This window comes from Penicillium antarcticum (genome assembly GCF_028974205.1).
Source record: "Penicillium antarcticum strain IBT 31339 chromosome Unknown utg000002l_segment0_segment0, whole genome shotgun sequence".
Lineage (NCBI taxonomy): Eukaryota > Fungi > Ascomycota > Eurotiomycetes > Eurotiales > Aspergillaceae > Penicillium > Penicillium antarcticum.
Genome location: NW_026695300.1, coordinates 3,255,385 through 3,275,718, shown reverse-complemented (window position 1 = coordinate 3,275,718; position 20,334 = coordinate 3,255,385). Strand labels below are relative to the sequence as shown.

At 47.3% G+C, this 20,334-nt stretch overlaps 7 protein-coding genes across 7 annotated transcripts; all 7 read right to left on the bottom strand.

The window, feature by feature from the left end:
- Positions 1-42: 42 nt before the first annotated feature.
- On the bottom strand, positions 43-2,074 carry N7508_002201 (putative MFS allantoate transporter; the record flags this gene model as incomplete). The annotated part of the gene is made up of 8 exons (XM_058460267.1): positions 43-259; positions 332-425; positions 482-722; positions 806-1,112; positions 1,164-1,430; positions 1,489-1,519; positions 1,572-1,719; positions 1,802-2,074. The coding sequence occupies 8 exons, from the start codon at positions 2,072-2,074 to the stop codon at positions 43-45; spliced, it is 1,578 nt and encodes a 525-aa protein (XP_058323799.1).
- A 3,356-nt stretch (positions 2,075-5,430) lies between these two features.
- On the bottom strand, positions 5,431-5,877 carry N7508_002200 (ankyrin repeat domain-containing protein; the record flags this gene model as incomplete). Its single annotated transcript, XM_058460266.1, has 1 exon — positions 5,431-5,877. One exon carries the CDS (start codon positions 5,875-5,877, stop codon positions 5,431-5,433), a length of 447 nt encoding a protein of 148 aa, XP_058323798.1.
- Positions 5,878-7,269: 1,392 nt separating this feature from the next.
- On the bottom strand, positions 7,270-8,560 carry N7508_002199 (LysM peptidoglycan-binding domain-containing protein; the record flags this gene model as incomplete). The annotated part of the gene is made up of 3 exons (XM_058460265.1): positions 7,270-8,076; positions 8,128-8,490; positions 8,540-8,560. The coding sequence occupies 3 exons, from the start codon at positions 8,558-8,560 to the stop codon at positions 7,270-7,272; spliced, it is 1,191 nt and encodes a 396-aa protein (XP_058323797.1).
- Positions 8,561-8,569: 9 nt separating this feature from the next.
- N7508_002198 (uncharacterized protein) lies at positions 8,570-8,755 on the bottom strand (the record flags this gene model as incomplete). The annotated part of the gene is made up of 1 exon (XM_058460264.1): positions 8,570-8,755. One exon carries the CDS (start codon positions 8,753-8,755, stop codon positions 8,570-8,572), a length of 186 nt encoding a protein of 61 aa, XP_058323796.1.
- A 730-nt stretch (positions 8,756-9,485) lies between these two features.
- Positions 9,486-11,222, bottom strand: N7508_002197 (uncharacterized protein; the record flags this gene model as incomplete). The annotated part of the gene is made up of 1 exon (XM_058460263.1): positions 9,486-11,222. The coding sequence occupies one exon, from the start codon at positions 11,220-11,222 to the stop codon at positions 9,486-9,488; it is 1,737 nt and encodes a 578-aa protein (XP_058323795.1).
- Positions 11,223-12,011: 789 nt separating this feature from the next.
- N7508_002196 (putative ABC transporter) lies at positions 12,012-16,617 on the bottom strand (the record flags this gene model as incomplete). Its single annotated transcript, XM_058460262.1, has 4 exons — positions 12,012-12,041; positions 12,100-15,563; positions 15,617-16,174; positions 16,224-16,617. The coding sequence occupies 4 exons, from the start codon at positions 16,615-16,617 to the stop codon at positions 12,012-12,014; spliced, it is 4,446 nt and encodes a 1,481-aa protein (XP_058323794.1).
- A 1,782-nt stretch (positions 16,618-18,399) lies between these two features.
- On the bottom strand, positions 18,400-18,947 carry N7508_002195 (thioredoxin family protein; the record flags this gene model as incomplete). Its single annotated transcript, XM_058460261.1, has 3 exons — positions 18,400-18,691; positions 18,745-18,820; positions 18,905-18,947. The coding sequence occupies 3 exons, from the start codon at positions 18,945-18,947 to the stop codon at positions 18,400-18,402; spliced, it is 411 nt and encodes a 136-aa protein (XP_058323793.1).
- Positions 18,948-20,334: the final 1,387 nt, after the last annotated feature.

The window sequence follows — 20,334 nt, the reverse complement described above, 5'->3', positions numbered from 1 at the left end:
TGGAAGCATCGTCAGCAGGGTTCCGAAGGGGGAAATGGAACGTTATAGGGAAGATATGTACTTCATGTTCTCACGATCCGTCAAATCCAAGAACGCAGTAGCATCCAAATCTCTTCCTTCGAGACCACCCTCCATTTGTGACTGAAGACGATCGCGTTTTTGGTTTTCCCAGCGGAGCAGTAGGCCAAGGATGCTGATCAAGACAGCTTCAATCAAGTGCGAAACAATCATGGACCAAATTCCAAGCTCGTAAGTTGGCCTAAAACTAAGGTTAGACTACTTCTCGTTGAGATAGGGCTTCTGGTGATTCCAAAGAAAAGAGACAACATACGATTGTTCAGACTTGTAGAAGAATGGACCAGCAATATTACCGGTACAGTATCCTAAGAACAGAACGGCATTCGTGACGACTTTTTTGGTATGGCCTGCGCCTGTTAGTTAAACTTCCACCAGACGGAACCGTTATACAACAAAGTCTTACCAGCTGTGTTTGCAATTTGCATACTCAGGACGAGCACAAATGCAGCATTGTATGGACCTGTCAGGTAGTAGCAAATCAGTCGTCCCACACTGTGTTGAACTGGAACGAATCGAAGACCGAAGGAGCCAGCCAAATTTGGAATCAAGAAAATGAGCACGAATACGCATCTTCTGTTTTCAAAGCGGTCGTTCAGATAGACACAGGTCAAGATGGATATGGCGATGATGAATCCGTAGGGGATCTAATCTCGGGCATTTGATCAGCTTTGAACAACAAAGATCTACAGTGATCGATTCTGTTGTGCGAGTGGAAAAGCGCTCTTACCTGCATCAATGTGGTCACCAATGTTGAAAAGCCGAATCCTTGGATGATAATTGTGCCGAAATTCGAGATTCCACCATTGGGTACATTGCAAACAACACCCAGAGTAAAAAACATATAGAGCTTATAGTCCTTGAAAGCCTCAAAAATTTGATATGGCTTTAGATGTTTGTTCTCAACACCAGTCTGGTTTTCCCTCAAGCGTTCAACGGCCATACGGCGCTCTCTCTTGCTCAGACCGCGAGCTGTGACAGGAGAGTCTGGCAAGAATATGAACATTATTATACCCCAGGAAGCACAGAGAGCACCACTGGATAGCATTAGAAGAGTCATACTCGAGCGAGACTCGATATAAACTCACATTACGATAAACTCGTATTTCCAAGATGGCAACGCACCGCGAATATGGCCGATTCCATAGCCCAACAGCCCGCCTAGCGCAATACCGAGTCCATTGGCAGTATACCACAACCCCAGACGTACGGGCTGTTCACGACGTGTGTACCACATACTTGTGATTAGCATAAAGGCTGGATCCGAGCAGGCTTCGGCGGCACCGCCGAGGGCTCGAAGGACGGCGAGGGTTTCGAAACTGTTGCAGGCAGCTTGGATCATGAGAAAAACCCCCCTTTGGAAGAGATTTAGTATATGGTACTAAAATAGTGATCTTAGTCCGTTGAACGTACCACATGAAAATATTCACACCAAGGTATTTTCCTAAAACGTTCGTTAGATTGATGGCTGTAGAATAGATTTGCGAAAACCATACCGATTGGGAGACGTTGCATCAAAAAATTGGTTGGGAACGCCCAGGCCAAAAACCCAAAGTAGAAAATACTACTCAGCCAGCTGTATTGTGTTCCATGGAGATTGAGGTCGTCTCGAATTCCAAAGATAGCTGCATAGCTTAGAGTTGTCTGTGTCAATGCAAGTACCATGTGTTAGCCCATTGACCAAGTACCCCTCGAGGATTCAAATAATGGAAGAGAAAGAACCAACCTTGTCAATGTAGAAGAAAGCATAGCAAACAGCCAAATAAGGCAAAATCATGAAATCAATCTTCCACAACAGCTTCCTAGCTTCTGCAGGATCAACCTCTTCGTGAAGCTCGTCCGGGTCATCGAACAGCGCCATGGCTGTATCGCCGTCGGAGTTTTTGGCATGCTTGAACTTGGTCTGTTCGTGATTACTCTCTGCGTGCACGATACTAGGAGCCTCGGCGATGTGGGCCTTTGAACCAGATGTTGGCTCGGAGGGGATATTGTCCGCCATAGTGGATTTAGATGTTCTTAGTATTGAGTGGAGTAAATGGGGTATCAATACAGCTGGGGTCTGTCCAGGTATATAAATGGTCTGAATGAATGAAATAGAAGAGACAAAGATACGCAGATGTATATCAGAAAGATAATCCCGAGCATCCTATGCGCCCCTTGCTTCACATCTCCAAATTCGAAGGGAAATCAACTCTTTTCCCCCACGTTCAAAGCCTAGCAGAAGAAAAGAATGCCAATCTGCGGGGAACCTCTACGGCATCTTCCCCACGCCAGGGAACGTCGTATCGCGCGCTGATCAGTCGACTCCCGGGGGAAGCTTGGTCTTGGCTGACGAGTAGCACAGTCGAATTTGCGCCGCGATTCATTCCAATTGATTGTGCATATGTGTGAGGTTACGCCACAAAGACTGGCTGATGGCCAAGGTTTGCCTGCCGCGAAGTATACTTGCCGTATGTTGTTGTCGGTGGAAGTCCGAGGGCTCGGAGACTTTGCCGTTACCTTGTTTCTTTGAGACGATCTGGCGTCTACCTATGTACTTGATTTCCTCTGCCACTTCTTGGGATTCCCTTTCCGCTTTAGTATTTAGGTCTTGCCGCTTTTTGCTCACTGAGCACTTGAGCACGCCCCTGAGCGCTCTGATCTGCTCATTGAGCATCACCTGATAGTCACCTAAGCACCCTGATTCACTCACTGATCATTATCCGAGTGCCTCGATTCGCTCACTAAGCATAAGCTAGACTTCCGCAAAACCCAATTTGGGTCCAAAAAAGTCCGACCCAGAACCCAACCCGGACCCAGTACTGGGGCCCTAGTAAAACCCAGCTTGGACCCAACTCGACCCAATTTCGGCATTAAAAACTAGTATAAAATGCTTATAAATTATACATTGGTATTGGCTAATACACCTATTATCTCACTTTCTATATAGATTATAATATAAGATAACTATATATAGCTATATATAGTTATTCTTTTAATATAATTACTTAATTAGGAAGGTAGTAGAAATATTAGCTTATAGGCTGTAAGGGTATAATATTTCTACAATATAATTCAAATTAGATACTAAAATTACTTTCTATAAAAGGGGGGAAACGGCCTTTAAACATGTGTACTTTTGCATAATTCATGTTTGCACTGTTTATAACCCAAGTTGGGGCCCTAGACATAGTGCCGGGTTGGGTCCGGGTTGGGTTGGGTTCTGCGGAAGTCTAGTCAATGTCTAGTCGCGTAGTTTAGTTCTATTCTATTAAACTTCCTTGACTAGAACGCGATAGGGTGCCACTTCTCGGCCGAGTCGGGTTAGGATAAAATCCTAGCTATCCCGAGATTGGACGCGTCCGATTCGATACGAGTCCGCTTTTCTATATCAACATGTTGCAAAACCGAGGCTTTTTGGAATAGGAGTAGAACCCGCCTGGGAAATACCGGAATAAGAGTTGAATAAAATACAATGGACGCTCGCTGACTCAAAACTACCTGGTGGGGCATGGGGAAGCTGAAAGAGGGCATTCCAACACTAGATCTGCCATCTGACATTATGTGGCAGCTATTCACACCTTACTTACTATTATCTCGAGGATGGGACTGTTGGCGGCTATCTCGTAATGGAGAGATTTGAGAAATTTGAGTATGTGATTGCGAGTACCATGAAGAAGCAAGCAGAGAGAACGAGGATACAGCTGCGGACTTCTGACCAGAACGGGAGACTGATGCTACGCCAGCAAGAACCAGAAGCTCTAGAACCAAACATCGAGTCGATTTGATAGATATGAAACTCGTTTCCACAATATGATTTTATGTTGATAAAAAAAGAGAGAAGCTTGGGGGTTTGGTCGCCGTTGATCTCTTAATGGGAGACGTTTCACTCGCTTCTCTCTCTCTGTCGAGTAATGAAGTGTTTTGTCAGTCGCTCTGCGTATTTTCACAGAAAAGTAATTTCTGGAAGCGTCTTGACCTTCATGGCTGGCTAGATCGCAGAATGAATACATTCTAGGTTTCTAAGCAGTGGCATAGTGACCAGGTCACTTTGGCCTGACTGCCTGATTTCTACCAGCGAAGTTGTGCTTGGAGATCCCACGGTTCCCGGGAAAACCACACACAATGGTGTTTCCGCCGTCACCATATCGGGACTTGTTGAAGATTCATCTTGATATATGATCCTTTAGGGTTAGCACTCTTTGTTCTTTTGCCCTGTGCGGTAAAACCTTTATGCCCAAGGGTGGTCGACGTTCTTTAGTTTACCACTACCTTACCCCACCCCCATCTCCTTCTTGTTGACTACGCAGTGAGGCATTTCTTTATTGAATTGGATCGCCGAACTCCGTCTCTTACACTGTCATTGGCGCGACCAGTCAGGTTCCTTTTTTTTTTTCGCCCTGGTTGCTCCGGAGGCAATTCTGTCTTTGGTCCGCTGCGCTGATTTTGATCCACATGTTCACCAATCATCGCCATTCTACCCTATAGGCCTAGAGTACTACTGAGTCCCATACGCTTTTCAAATTACTCTTCTTTTCTCGGGCTCCACTGCCAAGGTGCTAGCGTAATGATATATTTGTGGGGTAAGACTAATGGCACCCCCGCTAGTCCGAATACAGTTAGAGCACTTTGACCATGAATATACACAAACTAGCATATTAGGATCAACTGTGAACTAGAATAACCCCCTGAGCCATGGATAATAGTTGAAACCACTCAATTTTCATTTACTTTGGCAAGTTCAGTCGCTGGTTCCGATCATTTGGATTGCATTCTGATTCCGAGCGCTCCACTAGATGTGGCCATGAAGCACTATAGTAGGTGACAGCTATTGTCGTTGAGCTGTCAAATTAAGATGACATTATCTGGGCCAAAAAAAGTTTCTCTTGCCGATGACCAAATTTCAAATTCGTCCGTAAGGATCTTGACAACTTTAAGATGACCTTTATCTGCTGCACTATTGATAGGAGTCCATACACCATCACTCGCAGCATTTGGATCCGCACCGGGGTCGAGGAGTAGTTGGATCACTTCAAGATGGCCGCTATTTGCTGCACTATTGATAGGAGCATTCAGACCTACACCTTGATAAAGGGGTAGTTGCACAATGTTTATATCTCCCTTCTGGGCCGCCTTTGACCGTGTTGTCAGTTTATACTCTGGGTCCCCGTATTGCACGGGTGCTCCCTCGTTTGTGACAACTAGCCGAACAACCCCCTCATGCCCCTTCAAAGCCACCCATCCTAGTGCTGTTTGGCCATAATTCGAATCTTTGTTGCCCAATTTGACTCTTTCATTTGTGGCCAGGTGCCACACCACACTCTCGTGTCTGTTCTCTGCCGCCCACGATAGTGGGGTCCGTTTAGATTCTGACATTCAATCTGGATCCACTCGGGCATCCCGGAGCAGCAGCCAAGCCACAGCCTCATAGCCCTTCTCCGCCGCCCATGACAACAGCGTTCGTCCATGGTTGTCCCTAGAGTCAGGGTCGACCTTGTCAATCGTAAAGAGTAACAACATGACATCCTCATGTCCGTTTACTGCCGCCCAAGACAGCGATGTTCGTCCGTTGTTGTCTTTGGAATTTGGGTCCACTTGATTCATTGTCAGTAGCAGCCACACCAGTGCCGTATGCCCGTTCTCTGCAGCCAATGACAGGGGTGTTCGTCCGTGGGAGCTTTTTAGATCTGGGTGATGTCCTTTCCAGACTAAAGCAATCGTCACCTTCAGAAAGCCGAAATGAGCCGCAAGGTGCACACCTGCCATCTGTCTTGGCACGTTCTGACTGTATTTGATGAACCGATAGTGGCTTTCATCCACCATCATTGCCTGACACGAGGCGGATACATTAGCCTCGCTGCTAAGAAACTATAGAATCAACTCCTCTGGCTTTCCAGATGTTTCTCGAGCATGATGCCCCCAGTTCCGTGCGCCATAATCATAAAAGGGATTGTTGCGTATTCGTGACTCAAAGCTTTCATTGGTGGAGCAAAGCCCATCATTGAAAGTTTCCAGCGGAAGATATGTGATAGATGCGGCTGAAACATCAAACTTCTCTTCTGAGAATTCACATGTACTCTCGAAATACTCTTTGGCTGTGTAATGTATGAAATCGATGATCTCACTCTTTTGGTCCACTGTGATCAATCCAGCGCAGATAGAACCAATGGAAGCCGTGTCCATAATGAACCTTTCATCTAAGCCTGGGACGCCTGTTCTGACAGCTAGAGCATGTTGTATCTCGGCAGTGAAAGTCCTCTCTTGCTGTACGTTAACCAAGACAAAGGCCGTCTCGCGAGATCCCTGAGGCCTTTCGACTGGTGTCCGATTCTTTCCACTGCTTGCATATAGGTATCGTTCAACCCTGTCTCTTCACCGGCTAAGTTCATGAGTGCTATTTCAAAATCCCCTATGGTTGGTTCACCCAGGAGGGAGTCCATGTGCGGTTTTGCAAGAAGAAACCTAGATGTCCTGTTAGATTTTTGACTCAGATTACCCCTCCATATAATATTGAACAGATGAATATACATTCCACAAGCGACTTTGACAATCATATGCCTGGCCAAATCCTGGATCTCTGGGTATCTTGGTATTTGGGAAGGACAAAGCCTTGACATCTGGCCGTTGACGTAGTACAGAATATCCCTGCTTTGAGCACTGATCACTTTCCATTTGCATTCGTTAAACTGTGGCGTGGTCTCTGGTATGTCTCCTGATGTTGCAAACAAATCGAGTGCAGTGTTCTTCTGGAATTGGCGTTCACAAGTCACATATATATACCAGGTGACCAAATCCAAGTCGTACGAGCGGAGTAACCTATTGTATAGTTAGATTTAACAGAAGCTCTCTTCTATTAAAAGTTGACATGAATATATCTGAATTTAGTCATATTTCATCCGCTCTAGCAATATTTAGATACTATAAATTAGCATAATGGCCATGCTTATCTTAATAAATTTTTCTTTTGCCGTCTCAAGCGCAAAATGAATACGACTATGCTTAGGTGGGTTGCAGCAAAGAACTAAAACATGTATAAAGAACCTCATTATTATATGACTTCTATGCGCACTAGTATCTTGCATTTTTGACGGGATTAGCACTTCATTATTCCCTTTATTGCGTTTGATTTAGTCCCTTCTATGTACTCAGTTTCTTTTTCTCAACATGATTACATCTTAGTTGTCATAGATTCCGATAAACATATTGATCCCTTCTTCAGTTTCCAATACAAACCCAGTATCCCAGCCACAATGACTGGCAATTGCCCCCAACGCTCGGATTCCACCAAATGAACTGACTCAACGAGATACCAGCTGCAGATGCAATGGTCCCACACTGATCCCCATCAACAACCTTGTGGAACTTCTTACACGAGGTTGTCATCTCGGGCTGGATTGGGGCGGGCGTAGCGATTCCATTACCGGCAGTGGTGGTTGCCTTCGTAGTAGTGGTTGTCTTCGTGGTAGTGGTGGTAATGGGGTTAACACCCACGACCTTCACGCACACGTAGTAGCCATTCCAGAGCGTCTCGCAACCTTTGCCTACAGTGGGGTTCCACGAGTAGAACTGCGAGAGGCTTATTCCGCTGTTGCGTGCAATTGTGGTGCACTGGTCGTTCTCAACGACCAAGTGGAACTTGTCGCAGTTGCCCACCCTGCCATCTTGGATAGGAGTTGGAGTGGCAATATCGTTTGTTGGCTTTGTTGTTGTGGTGGTAGCCTTGGTTGTAGTGGGTGCGGTGCCGATGCGTGATACACAGACATAGTAGCCAAGCCATAAGGCGGAGCAGGTGTTTCCTAATGCGGGGGTAAGCGCGTAGAATTGGGCGGGAGTGATGCCATTTGCTTTGGCAATTGAGTCACAGCCGTCGCCGTCGACTACCATGTGGAATTTGTTGCAGTCGGCGATCATGCCAGGCTGGATGGGCTGTGGCGTGGTGAAACCATTGGTTGGAGTTGCAGAGGTTGTGGTAGCCTTGGTAGTGGTCGGGCTAGGGGTCCAGCCGGTTATACCGGTGCATATCTGCTCAAATGGTTAACATTACTCCGTGGAAATTGAACTCGCCAGTCTTACATATGTCTCTTCCCAAAGAAACTGGCACTGGGACCCAATGGCGGGATTCCATGCAACGAGGTTGGCCAAGGTAAGGCCGGGATACTTAGCCAGGTACACGCTGCATGTGTCTCCGGATTGAACGAGATCCCATTTGTTGCAGTTGGCCACTTGTCCTGACTGGCTAGGACCCAGGGCACAACCAGTTGTAGTGGTACTTGAAGTAGTGGTGGTTGAAGTGGTGGTACTCGAAGTAGTGGCACTTGAAGTGGTTGTGACTCTAGTAGTAGTTGTGCCAGTACCAGGAGCTGGTTCTCCGTATGCTTCGACACAGTCAGACTTACCGGAAACATATCCTGCGCAGTTGCTGCCGACGGATGGGTTCTGGAGAGATCAGACATTAGAAAGAAATAGCTGGGAGGAAGCAACTTACCCATCGGACAAAGTCTGCCATCGATATAGCCTAATAGGCAGGGATATCAGCGCACTTGCTTGAGCTATCATCGTCTACCCACCATGTGCAGTATGGAGTAGTATTTGGATCATAGGGTAGTTGGGGAGTCTCGTCGCGGCGGACGACATTTGGCCTGGCAAAAGCTGTTGACAGAGTCAAGCTCGTGGCCAGAAGATACAGGCTAGGCGAAAGCATAATGGTTGATGCTCTGAGTGGTTATCCTGTAGGGAAATCCTTCTGTCATGGTCGCCTGCTGTGATTTATACACTTATGGACAACGCTTATGGGCATCGCCGTTGTTCAAGTCTTCTCCACAGAATCACACATGGCTGAACTATCGATTAATTTCCTTGAACGAGATTAGTAGAGTCAATTCCAGAGCTAGATGTCTTTTGTGTACCGAGTACCGAGTACAGAATTGACACAACACTAAAGAGAGTGAGACCTGACATCTAATTCCGGCGCTAATAGGAACGATGTAACCGTCCTTTGAGAGAAATAGATTCCACCTTTGGCCCAGAAGATCACGGAGGTTAGATGAGCCGAGAGATGATAAGAAAGAGAAGAGGGCGCCCCCCATTCCAAAACCCTGCGAGGCCAGAAAGATGGCTTGGCAGCCCCTGGCCCCCGGGTCCGTGGCTGAACCCTCCTTAACCTCGGGATCTCGTAACCTTATGCTGTGACCCTTTCAAGGTTTTTATTACTAATATGATATTGTTCGGCCCGTCCCGAATGTACAGATAGACTGCCGGCACACAAACCCCAACCCGGCCAAGGCCGCAAATGAGCCGGGTTTGGGGCCCACTGGGATTTTATGGGGACCTCATAAGTCCCCATCAATGGGCTGTTGGGTTGGGCTTTGCGGAAGTTTAATTACAGAAGTGGAAGAAATGCCGATCGTTTAACTTTTCACTAGCCGAGCATTTTAAATTACATTGCCCTCCTGCATAATTTTGGAGACAGACAACATGTTTTGCCGAACCGCCAATGGCATATCCGCCTGATTCACTAGGAGAACCTCACCGGCTGTTTGTCCACCAATGCGGATGGAAGAATCAGCACCTCGACTTGCTAAGTATTCAAGATACTTGGCCTGTACATCAAGCTTCTCCCTCCAATGATAAGAGTGAAATCTTTCTTCCAATGTCAGGAGCTCTTTGTAAAAGGCTTCGCATACTGCATGCAAAGCCGTTGGTCCGTCCTCGGCCCCCATGCGGGCATTGATGTTGGCCCGCGACGCCAAAAGCCGCTCAATTGTGGCGCGGCCAATTTTCTCTACGGGCTTATTCCATATGCATAAACCCCTTTGTAGGATGTATTGGCTCAATAGTATGGTAGGGTCCACCTTTAAATCCTCTAGAACATAGGTTAAGAGACCTTGCCATGCCGCTGAAACTTGGACTAGTGGATCCCCAAAAACCGAAAGTTTAGAGTCGTAGGAAGCGAGGGACTCAGCAAGCGTGCCAACACTGACCGCGTGCCGGAGCAAATATTGCACAGCCAGGAGAAGACTTGGACTCGTGACCAATTTGATCAGTCCCCACTTCTCGAGGATGAAGTCCAGGCACATTTGGGAAGGGCTCCAATAGCACCTCACCCAAGGCGCACTGTGTATTCGCTCCAGGTCTCCACGATCTGGAATGGGAATAGGCTGTTGAAGGAGTGCCCCTCGGCTAGCCAGAAATATGAGTCCATCGACCGGGTGCAAGGCATGCATCGGTTCGTCCCAGTTGTGAATGGAATCAACATAGACAAGCGCAGGACTCATGTATTGGTATTTTTTGCAACCATGGTAGCTATTTTCGCAAATCAGAGGTGCTGGATGGTTGATGTCTGCGCCATGGTGTAAGCATCGCTCGATCATAGCTGTCCCCTGGCTTGACATGCATGCCACAGCGGCCATGATGGGAATATGCCAAGGCTGACGGACAGGACGAGTAACATGGGGTCCATGAATAATTCCTCCTTTTTCGATCAGGAGATCTAGAACATCAGTGTGGGCCTTCCGAATTGCCACAGTCAGGGGAGTCACCAGTCGGTTGCCAGAGAAGGAGAATATCTCATTGGGGTTACAACCGCGGTCCAGTAAAAGGCGCACCGGACCCAGCGGAGAGGCCGATGCCGACTGGGAGATTATCCCAAGCAAAGGTAGGGTAGAGGGGGGATAGTGCCAATAGTGCCCCATACGAAGCTGATGGTCGAGGCCGGCATCCAGGTAGAGGTGCAGCAGAGCCCAATCATGTGCAGGGCTGCAAATGCGGCTGACGAAATGAGGGATGGCCCCTTTGCCCAAATCAGGATGATCGAGGCGTGCGCCAATACCACGCAGGTACTGGAAAGCTTCAATTTGCTTTCTAGTGGCTGCCAGATGTAAAGTTGATGTTTTGATGTAACACCCCGAAGAACTGGTGCTCACAGAAACCACGCTAGGGGATGCACCTAAGGAGACTAGGCGACCAATGGCTTGGCAATTTCCATGCGAGCACGCCCAGCTCATTGCGAGGTCCATGACATGTTCTCTGCCGTAGAAGATTGGGCCAAGCTGGTGGTATAGCTGTCTGTTTGTGGCTAATAGAGAGGCCAAATCACGATCTCTCAAGTGCGATATGATCGCATCGAGAAGCTCGGCGGGAAGTGTATCCAGCCGTCCTAGTTTATCCATAGTTTTTTGGATAATTAATCGAAATAGATGGGTAGTAAAAAATAGTGGTCAGCTAACATTAACAAAGTCGCTTTATCACGTGGTAAAATAGTCGGATATACTAACCCTAACCTGATCGGACTAACCCCTACTCCTATAACCTTGGAATATACGGAGTCGGAGTACTCCGTCCATTATCTAGGTGAGATATGATGGCCATCAAAAAGTAGTTCGCAAAATACATAGTATTGTGGGGCAGAGAGCTACTTTGGGGATAGACTAAATATAGACTAAGTGCTTAATAGATGCCTCTAATCAGTGTCTAAGTAATCAGGGAGTAATCCGAGAGCGGCCAATCAGAGTCACTAAGCACTCACTAAGCGCTCATTAGACCTCACTGGTTTATCACGTGATATCACTGAGCAGCTCAGTGAGCCTAAGCCCGGACTCTAAGCGCCCTCATAAAAACGGCGGCAGCTAAGATAGGAAAGCCCCACCCGGCAGAGAAAATATGATATGTAAAGTCACCTATTTAACACCATAGCCGAAACATTTGAATACGAAGTGGGTTATGCCGAGAATGGCGCTGATCGTACTTGACCTTCCAATCAGGGCTAGAGTGCGTGGGGGTCAAGAATCCGGCGTGATGCGGAGAGGAAGATCCCCCGGACATTCAGAAAAAAGAGAACACACTTTTATATTAATATCTCGACATTCGAGGACTCCTATCTTCGACCCTTTTCTTAAATAACATTATTGTGTATCCTTCTTCTCTCCTCCTCTACATTGATAAGCACGTCAACTTTGGCATTAGCGGCGGTTGAAGTTCAGATAGCGGGACTGTCAATCTCATATTAGTCCTCAAGAGTGAGATCGAATCGGTGAGTGTTTCACTTACCGCCAGGAACAAGATGATCAAGTTGGACCCGATGAACGCAGCAAAGATGCCCAGATCTCTCCATCGGTGATCAAAGTACATTTCAAAAGCCGCATAGAACTGGTCACCGACCTTGTACGCACAATACTTGCAAGCCTGAGTGGCCTCATCAACGAGATAGCCATTACCACCGCGTTCAAAGAATGGCTTCATGTATTCGCCGCAGGTGAGGTTGGAGGGAGCTGTAAAATGGTTCAACTCAGCTGCCGAACAGACAACATCACGCCCGTGTAACTCCGTGACAACCATTCCTCCAATCAAGCGAGTGAATGGGTCGAGTTGATACAGCCACGCGCGCCAGAAGCCTGGCATCTGGGGCTTTGGAATGGCCACACCACAGAATAGAGAAAAGATGATGGTGATTGGTGGATTCATCTGAGATGCGATCAGGCTGTTGGGTGTCAGAGCCGATATCATCTGGCCCAGCGTCACGGAGAATATCTCTGTGATTAGGATTATGAAGAATTGGTACCCGGCTCGGCTGGAATCTGACTGGAAACCGGGGATGTAGTACAGAGGTAGGAAGAAACAGAGAGCACACAGAATGCTATAAGGCATTTCCGCGATGACCATTGAGAGAGAAAATGCGAACTGGCTGTAAGTCTTCGATGCTGATTCGCGGTAGAAAATCAAACGCGACATGTCATAGCGTGGCTGGACCATTTGGAGGATGATTGCGGGGAGAACAGTCACGTTGAAAATGACGAAAATGCGATATTGCAACGAGGATCGGGAGTCATCCAGGTCGAGGAAAGCAAGACCGGTGATAATAGCAATTACAACATGAGTATAAAGCCGAGTGAATCCGTAGTTCTTGGAGCGCCAGAAGACGAGATTGGTTCGTCGACCGACAACCTTAATTTGATGCCAAAGAGGCGAGGCATACTCCTTTTCAACTTCAGCGTCGTCTTTGTTGTCTTGAACAACCTGAGCCCGGTTAGCTTTGATTTGGACAATCTCTTGCTTCAGCTTTTCCAGCTCTGGAGAAGTTCGCCAAATGTCACCCCAGTCACGGTCTCCAATCCGACGTGTTTGACCAGCACCGACGGCATCAAGCATCCACTCAGCAGGATTGGCATCCGCAGGGCAATCCGCTCCATTACGGCGGAAATAGTCCAGCAAAATGTGAGAGTCGTGACCAATGTCACCGCAGTAGATAGTCTCGCCTCCTCGCTGAAGCAACAGAAGACGATCGAAGTTTTCGAACAGCGCAGAGTTCGGTTGATGAATCGTACAGAGAATGGCTTGGCCTGCTGCTGATAGCTTGCGAAGGAATCGCACAATGTTCCATGCAGATTGACCATCTAGGCCGGAGGTAGGTTCGTCTAGGAAGAGTAAAAGCTCAGGTTTCGCGGCCAGTTCGACACCAATGGTAACTCGCTTCCTTTCTTCTACTGAGAGACCAGTGTCGGGAGTGCCAATGATTGCATCTGCCAGGTTCTCCAGCTCCAAGAGGTTCAGAATCTCCTCAACATAGGCGTACTTTTCGGATTGTGGAGTTTCGAATGGCTGACGCAGATCGGCAGAGAAACGAAGGGCCTCTCGTACAGTCTGCATAGCTTCATGAACATCAAGCTGTTCGGCATAAGATGTTCCTCGTTGAAATGAGGTGCCAGGGGGTTTGCCATCGACAAGAATGTCACCTCTGACAACACCAATGTTTTTTCTCGCTGCCAGGACATCGAGCAGCGTCGTCTTTCCTGCACCTGAGGCGCCCATGAGTGCCGTAAGTTTTCCTGGTTGAACGTATCCGTAAACGGAGTTCAGAAGGCGCCGAGTACCAGACGGAACAGGCACTTCGTAAGAGACATCTTCCCACGTGAACACGGACTTCGAGCTAATGTTCAAGTTTGATCCGGTATCGAGAGCCTTGGATTGTCTGTTGGCTTTCTTTTCCATCAAGGCCTCATTGAGTGCTTTTCGCTCTGCGTTTTCCTTTTGGTAGAAAGTGATAGTCTTACCACCTGCCTCGAATTGAAGAATTTCTCCGAAGTACAGATTTGTGCCAAGGAAGCCGACGATCAGGGCAATCATAATACCAAAGTTTCGCCAAAGGTCACCCTTCATGTAGCTGAATGTCTGTGCAACGTAGTTGGATCCCGGGATTATTGCCGAACCGGGCTCACCTCCAGCCAGGGTACAGACTTGGTGTGCAATATCGTCATAACCAGGACCGGTGGGAACAAGGGACTCCGTCGTGCATGTCATAGTCAATCGCTTGAACTCATTGACCATCAAAGATGCAAATCCAAGACCGAATGGGTTGATATAGTAAATCCATCGTAGCCATACCTGGGCCCCAGACCACTGAATAAGATATCCGGAGGTCAAGACAAATAGGGTGATAATGACCGAGGCAAATTTGATAGCAGAATCAAAGTCGGGACAGAGACAGCCCACCGTCCGGAAGAATACTGTCATTGTCACATAGCCCTCGAGGATAATCAGAACAAATATGAAGAAAGCTCCAGCATCGCGGACTAATCCACACATAAAGTACACGATTATGCTGAATACGAGGATTCTTGCAATCGCAAACGTTGTGTCAACAATAATCTGTGCGATAAACAGTGCGCTAGGCCTGTAAAAGGCGAATGATCGGTGTTTATTTACGATTGAGCGACCCATCATGGTCGATGCAAGTTCGGAGAAGGCTTGGAATCCGTTGAAGAGCAGACTGATGAACAAAAGACCACCTCTGGTAAACGCACCAGCACTGGTTGTTGGGGAGTTGAGCCATACAGTACCGAGGATGATAGCAATACCAATAGATGTAATCCAAGAAACGGTCATGGCAAATTTGTCCTGCCATTTGAGAAGGAATTGTCGCTGCATCAAGGACCAAATCTGAAGATGGAAGGGAATGGAATATACCGATGAGTCAGGTGTAAACTTCCGCTTTGCTTCCTTGTTGGCGATCTCAAAATCATTGTGGATTTGCTTCTGGTGTGCAATCTGAGCGCGGTAAGACTTCATGTCCTGGTCTAGTCTTTCGCTATACACAGATTTGTTGAAAGCCTCGGCCAACGCCTCTGGTGTCGAAGGTACATTTTCGGCACTTCTACCATCCTTGAATTCTCTCTCGAAGGGATCGGTAGTTCCTGTCAGGTAATCAGGGGTGGTTTGACGAGGCTTTTCACGAAATCCAAGGCCTTCGAAGTAGGCTCTTGCTTCCGATGCTGGACCGAAGAATACTTGACGCCCGCTGTCGATCACAAGGACTTTATCAAACTGCTTGTAGATATTCTCGGATGCTTGATAAAGTGAGACGAACGTGGTTGTTTTGTAGATGTTGGTCAAGATGCGAAGGGACTTGGCGAAATCAAGGGCGGTCGAGGCATCCAGTCCGCGAGTGCTGTTATCCCAGGCCAAGACAGTTCCGGACGTGATCATCATCTCTGCAATCGAGACACGACGTCTCTCACCTGCTTCAATTAGATTCTATCTCGTTGCGCGATGTTTAATTTCCAAGACTCACCTCCAGAGACACCGCGAATGAACATGTTACCGATCACAGTGTTGGCGGTATGCTCAATGTTGAACATCTTCAGCAGCATATCGATTACCCTCTCCTTGAATTCGGCCTTCGAAACTCCGAATGGACGCTTTCCAGGAGTCTTCGTATCGAGGGCAAAGCCAAGTGTTTGCTTGACAGTCAAGGTAGGCTGGTGAATGTCATCCTCCTGGTTGTACACGGATTCTCCACGGAATCTTTTTGCGAACACATCATGTTCATAAGGGCCATAGAGGACTTCTCCATCGATCCTAGTGTATCCAACACGCTGATTCGAGATTACTTTCAAAAATGACGTGCAGCCTGAACCGGGACGTCCAAGAACCAGCACCATCTCACCGGGTCGCGTGAGGCCCCGGAAGTTTTCCAGGATATTGACTTCTTGTCCTTTCTTCCCCCATCCAAAAAGATCCATGACCATCGCCGGGACATTCAAAAAATCGATAATGGCATCTGGAAAGGTCTTGATGATTGTCTTGACACCACCAATTCCACGGACAGAGAGGTTGTCCCAGATCACACCTACAGGCAGTCAGCAATGCATCTCATTTCAAGCCGAAAGGGAACCCACCAATATGCTTATCTTTGATTCCCGCTTCTTCCTCCGCGGCACGTTGGCCATGAAGGGCTGTCTCGAGATCCCATGACTCGTCTGTTTCGGTAGAGCTTGGAGCCTTTTCGACATCTGCAGTAGCACCAGGTTTGGAAATACGAGATGCCTGTTGCGATAATCTGCGGGCTTGATGCGAGCTGGAGAATTGTCTGTTCAACTCTGAGAATTCTTGCTCGGCCTGTTCAACGTCGACGCCCGTCTGCAGTGGCGTGTTGGCTTGGGTGTTCGCAATACGAACTTCTTCGAGCTGTCGTCCATAGCTATCTGTCTCGAACTCATCCAAGTCTGACTTGCTACTTGTCTCCATGGCTAGTTTTTCGTCAACGGCATCGGCATGAGGTAATGGCGACATCCAGTATATTGGGCGTATACGCCGGGGTTTGGGCACGTGTTACCTACTCCACGATCTGATTCACAGATTTGTTGGCAGACAGCAGTCTCTTGTTTGAGGATTGTTTGAGAAATAGTCTGTTGATTGAGCAACTAAACTTAGATGTCCAACTCTCTCGTTCTCCGGGGGAGATCACCACCCCTCTGATATAACTTCTCGTCAAGCTCAGCAATGACAGCACGAGAGTATGTTGGAGCAAACAAGAATAATTGGGGAAGACAAAATTTGAAAATGGCCCCAAATTCCCCTGAAATGAAATCTGCGCTGAAGAAGAAAAAAAATGAGCCTAGAAAAAAAAGATAATGAAGCCAAGCCCGAGCTGCCCTTGTCTTAAGTCCGGTAACATCAAACGCATCTACCTAGTGTCCACAGGGCTCCACCGAGCACCTCGCAAGTCCCTAAGACTCGCTTGGATCATACAAGGGTCCTCACGAAAGGGCGGTGTTGGGGAAGATCGGCAGGTGAGTCACCGAGCCGGAGACCATTTATCTCCGTTGCAAAGCATGGCTTCCATGCGTATGCAGGCAAAAAAACTGTTGGCAGGCAGAGGTGGGGGAGTGGCCACGGACGGCTTGTTCCGCGGTGGAGTGACCATATTCGAAGATGCCAAGCGGGCGGAGTCCGAAATGGGTTAAAGCCTAAGCCCAGTGAACACGAGTCATGTTGACTCGTGATGCGTCGTGCAGATTGGATTATAATTTGTACATAATCGCTTGGAAGTGGTTGTTCTAGAGCATAATTCTTCGCGGAGTTGCTTCCGAGGTATATCTGGGGTTGATATTGGGGGGGGGGGGCCAATTAGCATCTTCGCCACACTATGGGGGGGAAAGTCTAATACACGGTGAACTATATGTAGAACAAGGATACTCCTGGATTAAATATGGGTGAGTTAATAGTAGCAGTAAATTTCTGCATCGTGACTCAACGTCGAAGATGTATAGAGCGACGTGAAACTTAGACCCTAGTCTCACATCATCCTGACCAATTGGAGATAGTCTTAATATCGTGCTAGAGTAGACACTTAACTTTATAATACTTAGATCTCAAATTCAGTTGCATTTGGAACCCAAATCAAAGGGTATCACGAACCGGTCAGACGGTCAAACGGATCAAACGGATCAAACGGCAGTTTGTTACTTTTATAGAGCCGTTGCGCCTGGACCGATATGGTTAGCCTCTCGGGATATCCTCGGCCCAAAATTGGAGGTGGGAATTTATAACTTATAATTTCCGAAACAAAGATTTATAATACTAGCTGATACTAAGAATTTGGAGGCCTAGATGTCGATATCTTGTACAAGAATACGAACTGACTGAATTCTACCCAAAAGCCTACATACACATTCCTGACCAAAACAAGAGCTGTGTGTTGTGCGACCTGGTCCAACCCCCATGCTGCAGGATAGAAGCCTTGTCTTGCATACTCGGGGGTGGGCCACCAATCGCTAGCCAACATACCTCTCACGATATATGTACATATACCTGATTACATGCGCGCCAGGCCCACATTATCATCTGAAACAATTTCCATGATTTTGATAGGAGTGATACGCAGCATTTACCCGACCAATGTTCAATATATTTTTGAAGAGCACACGTGCATCTGAGAGTTATGTGTCACAAGTTCTATTAGTGATTCGTAATTTGGGCATACAGAAGGTTGGGCATTTCCCGATGCTATGAACCGGGGTATTTCCGGGAATCTTGATATGACACTTCATGTTGTTGACCGTAGAAAAGCGATTATGCGGTGATCGCCTTGATCTGGGTCTCGAGCTTCTTCATATCTCCACCAACGACACGGTCAACTTCCTTGCCATCCTTGAACACCACAAAGGTAGGCATAGCATTCACGCTGAGCTCTTTCGCCACGGATTGCAGCTTGTCCACGTCCACCTGGATGAAACGAACGTTGTTATATTGCTCGCTGAGCTTGCCGACAACGGGAGCAACAGCCTTGCAGGGACCACACCACGTAGCGAAGAAGTCGACGACGACGGGGCCGGAGGAGGTGAGGGCCTTGAAGATGACGGCGCTGTTGGGCGCGGGTTAGAACAGGACATTGACGGCGCGAATATGTTTTCTTACTTGTCAATCTCGGTGACCTTTCCGTGAGCCATGATGGGGGCTGAAGAGTTTCTGGTCTTGAGGAATATGCGAACGGCTATGAGGGGTCAGTTCAAGTTTCGGTGTTTTTATTGCGTGATCGCGGAGAGTGGAAAAGGTAGGTGATAGAGAGTATTCTTACCAATGTAAATCGCGGTAAGGATCAGAATCGTCTTGAGCTCCATCTTTGCTTGTTCGTCGCAAGTTGGAGTGGAGTCGTCTTGGTTTGGCTGGCACGTGACGCAAACTATGCCCTATCTGGAGATACTTCAATTGCGACATTTGAATATATATCTAGGTTGATCGTGTTAGAAGTAAGCCTTGTGGAACCAACGTTTACCCTTGTCTAAAACTGGTTATGGCTTCGGTAAGATATGATGTTTTGTACAAATTCGGACGCACTAGTCACACAATATATGTACATCCCAGTCGGATTAAATTTGGATCAAGTCTCTTTTGTAGCGATACGTGAAAAACACATCTCAAGCCTACTCAATGTCCTTGTTCTTTTGCGTTACTCCCTACGGTCGTTCAGCCAGATTAAGGCCAGACAGAATCATGCGATAAACGTTCTTTACTCCGAGTCATTCCCACATGCTTATCAACAAGCCCACGTGCATTCCTTCAAGTCTGCATGTCTCAGAAATGTATGTGAAACAGGCTGAAGATTGCTGATATAATAATATCTACCGCGAAATCAAGAGCGGGTCTTGGTTGACATACTTTGCTATCATGATAGCAGCCTGTGACGCGTCAGGGTGGTATGGTCCCATAAAATTTGCCACTGTGCCGTATCCGCAAATGGTTGATTGTGAGAAGGAAGGGTTATTATGTAGTGATTACGGTCCTGGGAATCAAGACCCCCTTTCTTTAAGAGATTTTGCACGTCCCTGCGATTACAGACTACTCTACCCTGTACTTCATCTGACATCTATGAATTTGGACCAAGAACCACCAGGATCAAGTGTTTGGCAATTTACATAGTTTCATGCTTAACATGTGGGACCTACATCGTGCCGATACGGGACAAACCTAATTCGGACTTTTAAGCTCAGTGAGACCCACCGATGATCCCTTCAATATTTCGCAAAGGCTGTCCGATACATGTCTTGAATGACTGTCAATACCCTGGATGACCGACATCAGCACTTGTGAAGATTTACGAACATTTCAACCACCCTAAAAGCCCGAAGTTCGTCGATAGGTATAAAAAGAGTAACATGACGGGGTCCTCAAGCAACGGAGACCGTCGACCTTCAGCTAACAATGCTCCATAGTACCACCCAGTGAAGGCCATAATGTGTTCAAACCCAATAATATCTACTTTGCTTGTCCAAGGTTCTCATACGCAGTGTTACTTCAAAATGAAATCGACTGTGGAGTTGCTCAAAAATGTTCAACTTCCTCTTCTTCTGAAGGTGATATCATCAAGTGGAATTATCCAGATTTGCGCTAAGTCATAAGGATACATGATAAGGATCTTGTTCTCAGCTCAGCCAATGATTGGTAGCTCAGGTGGTTGGCATTCCACATGACAAATAGTGTACGTACGTTGCCGATCTAGCATGCAAG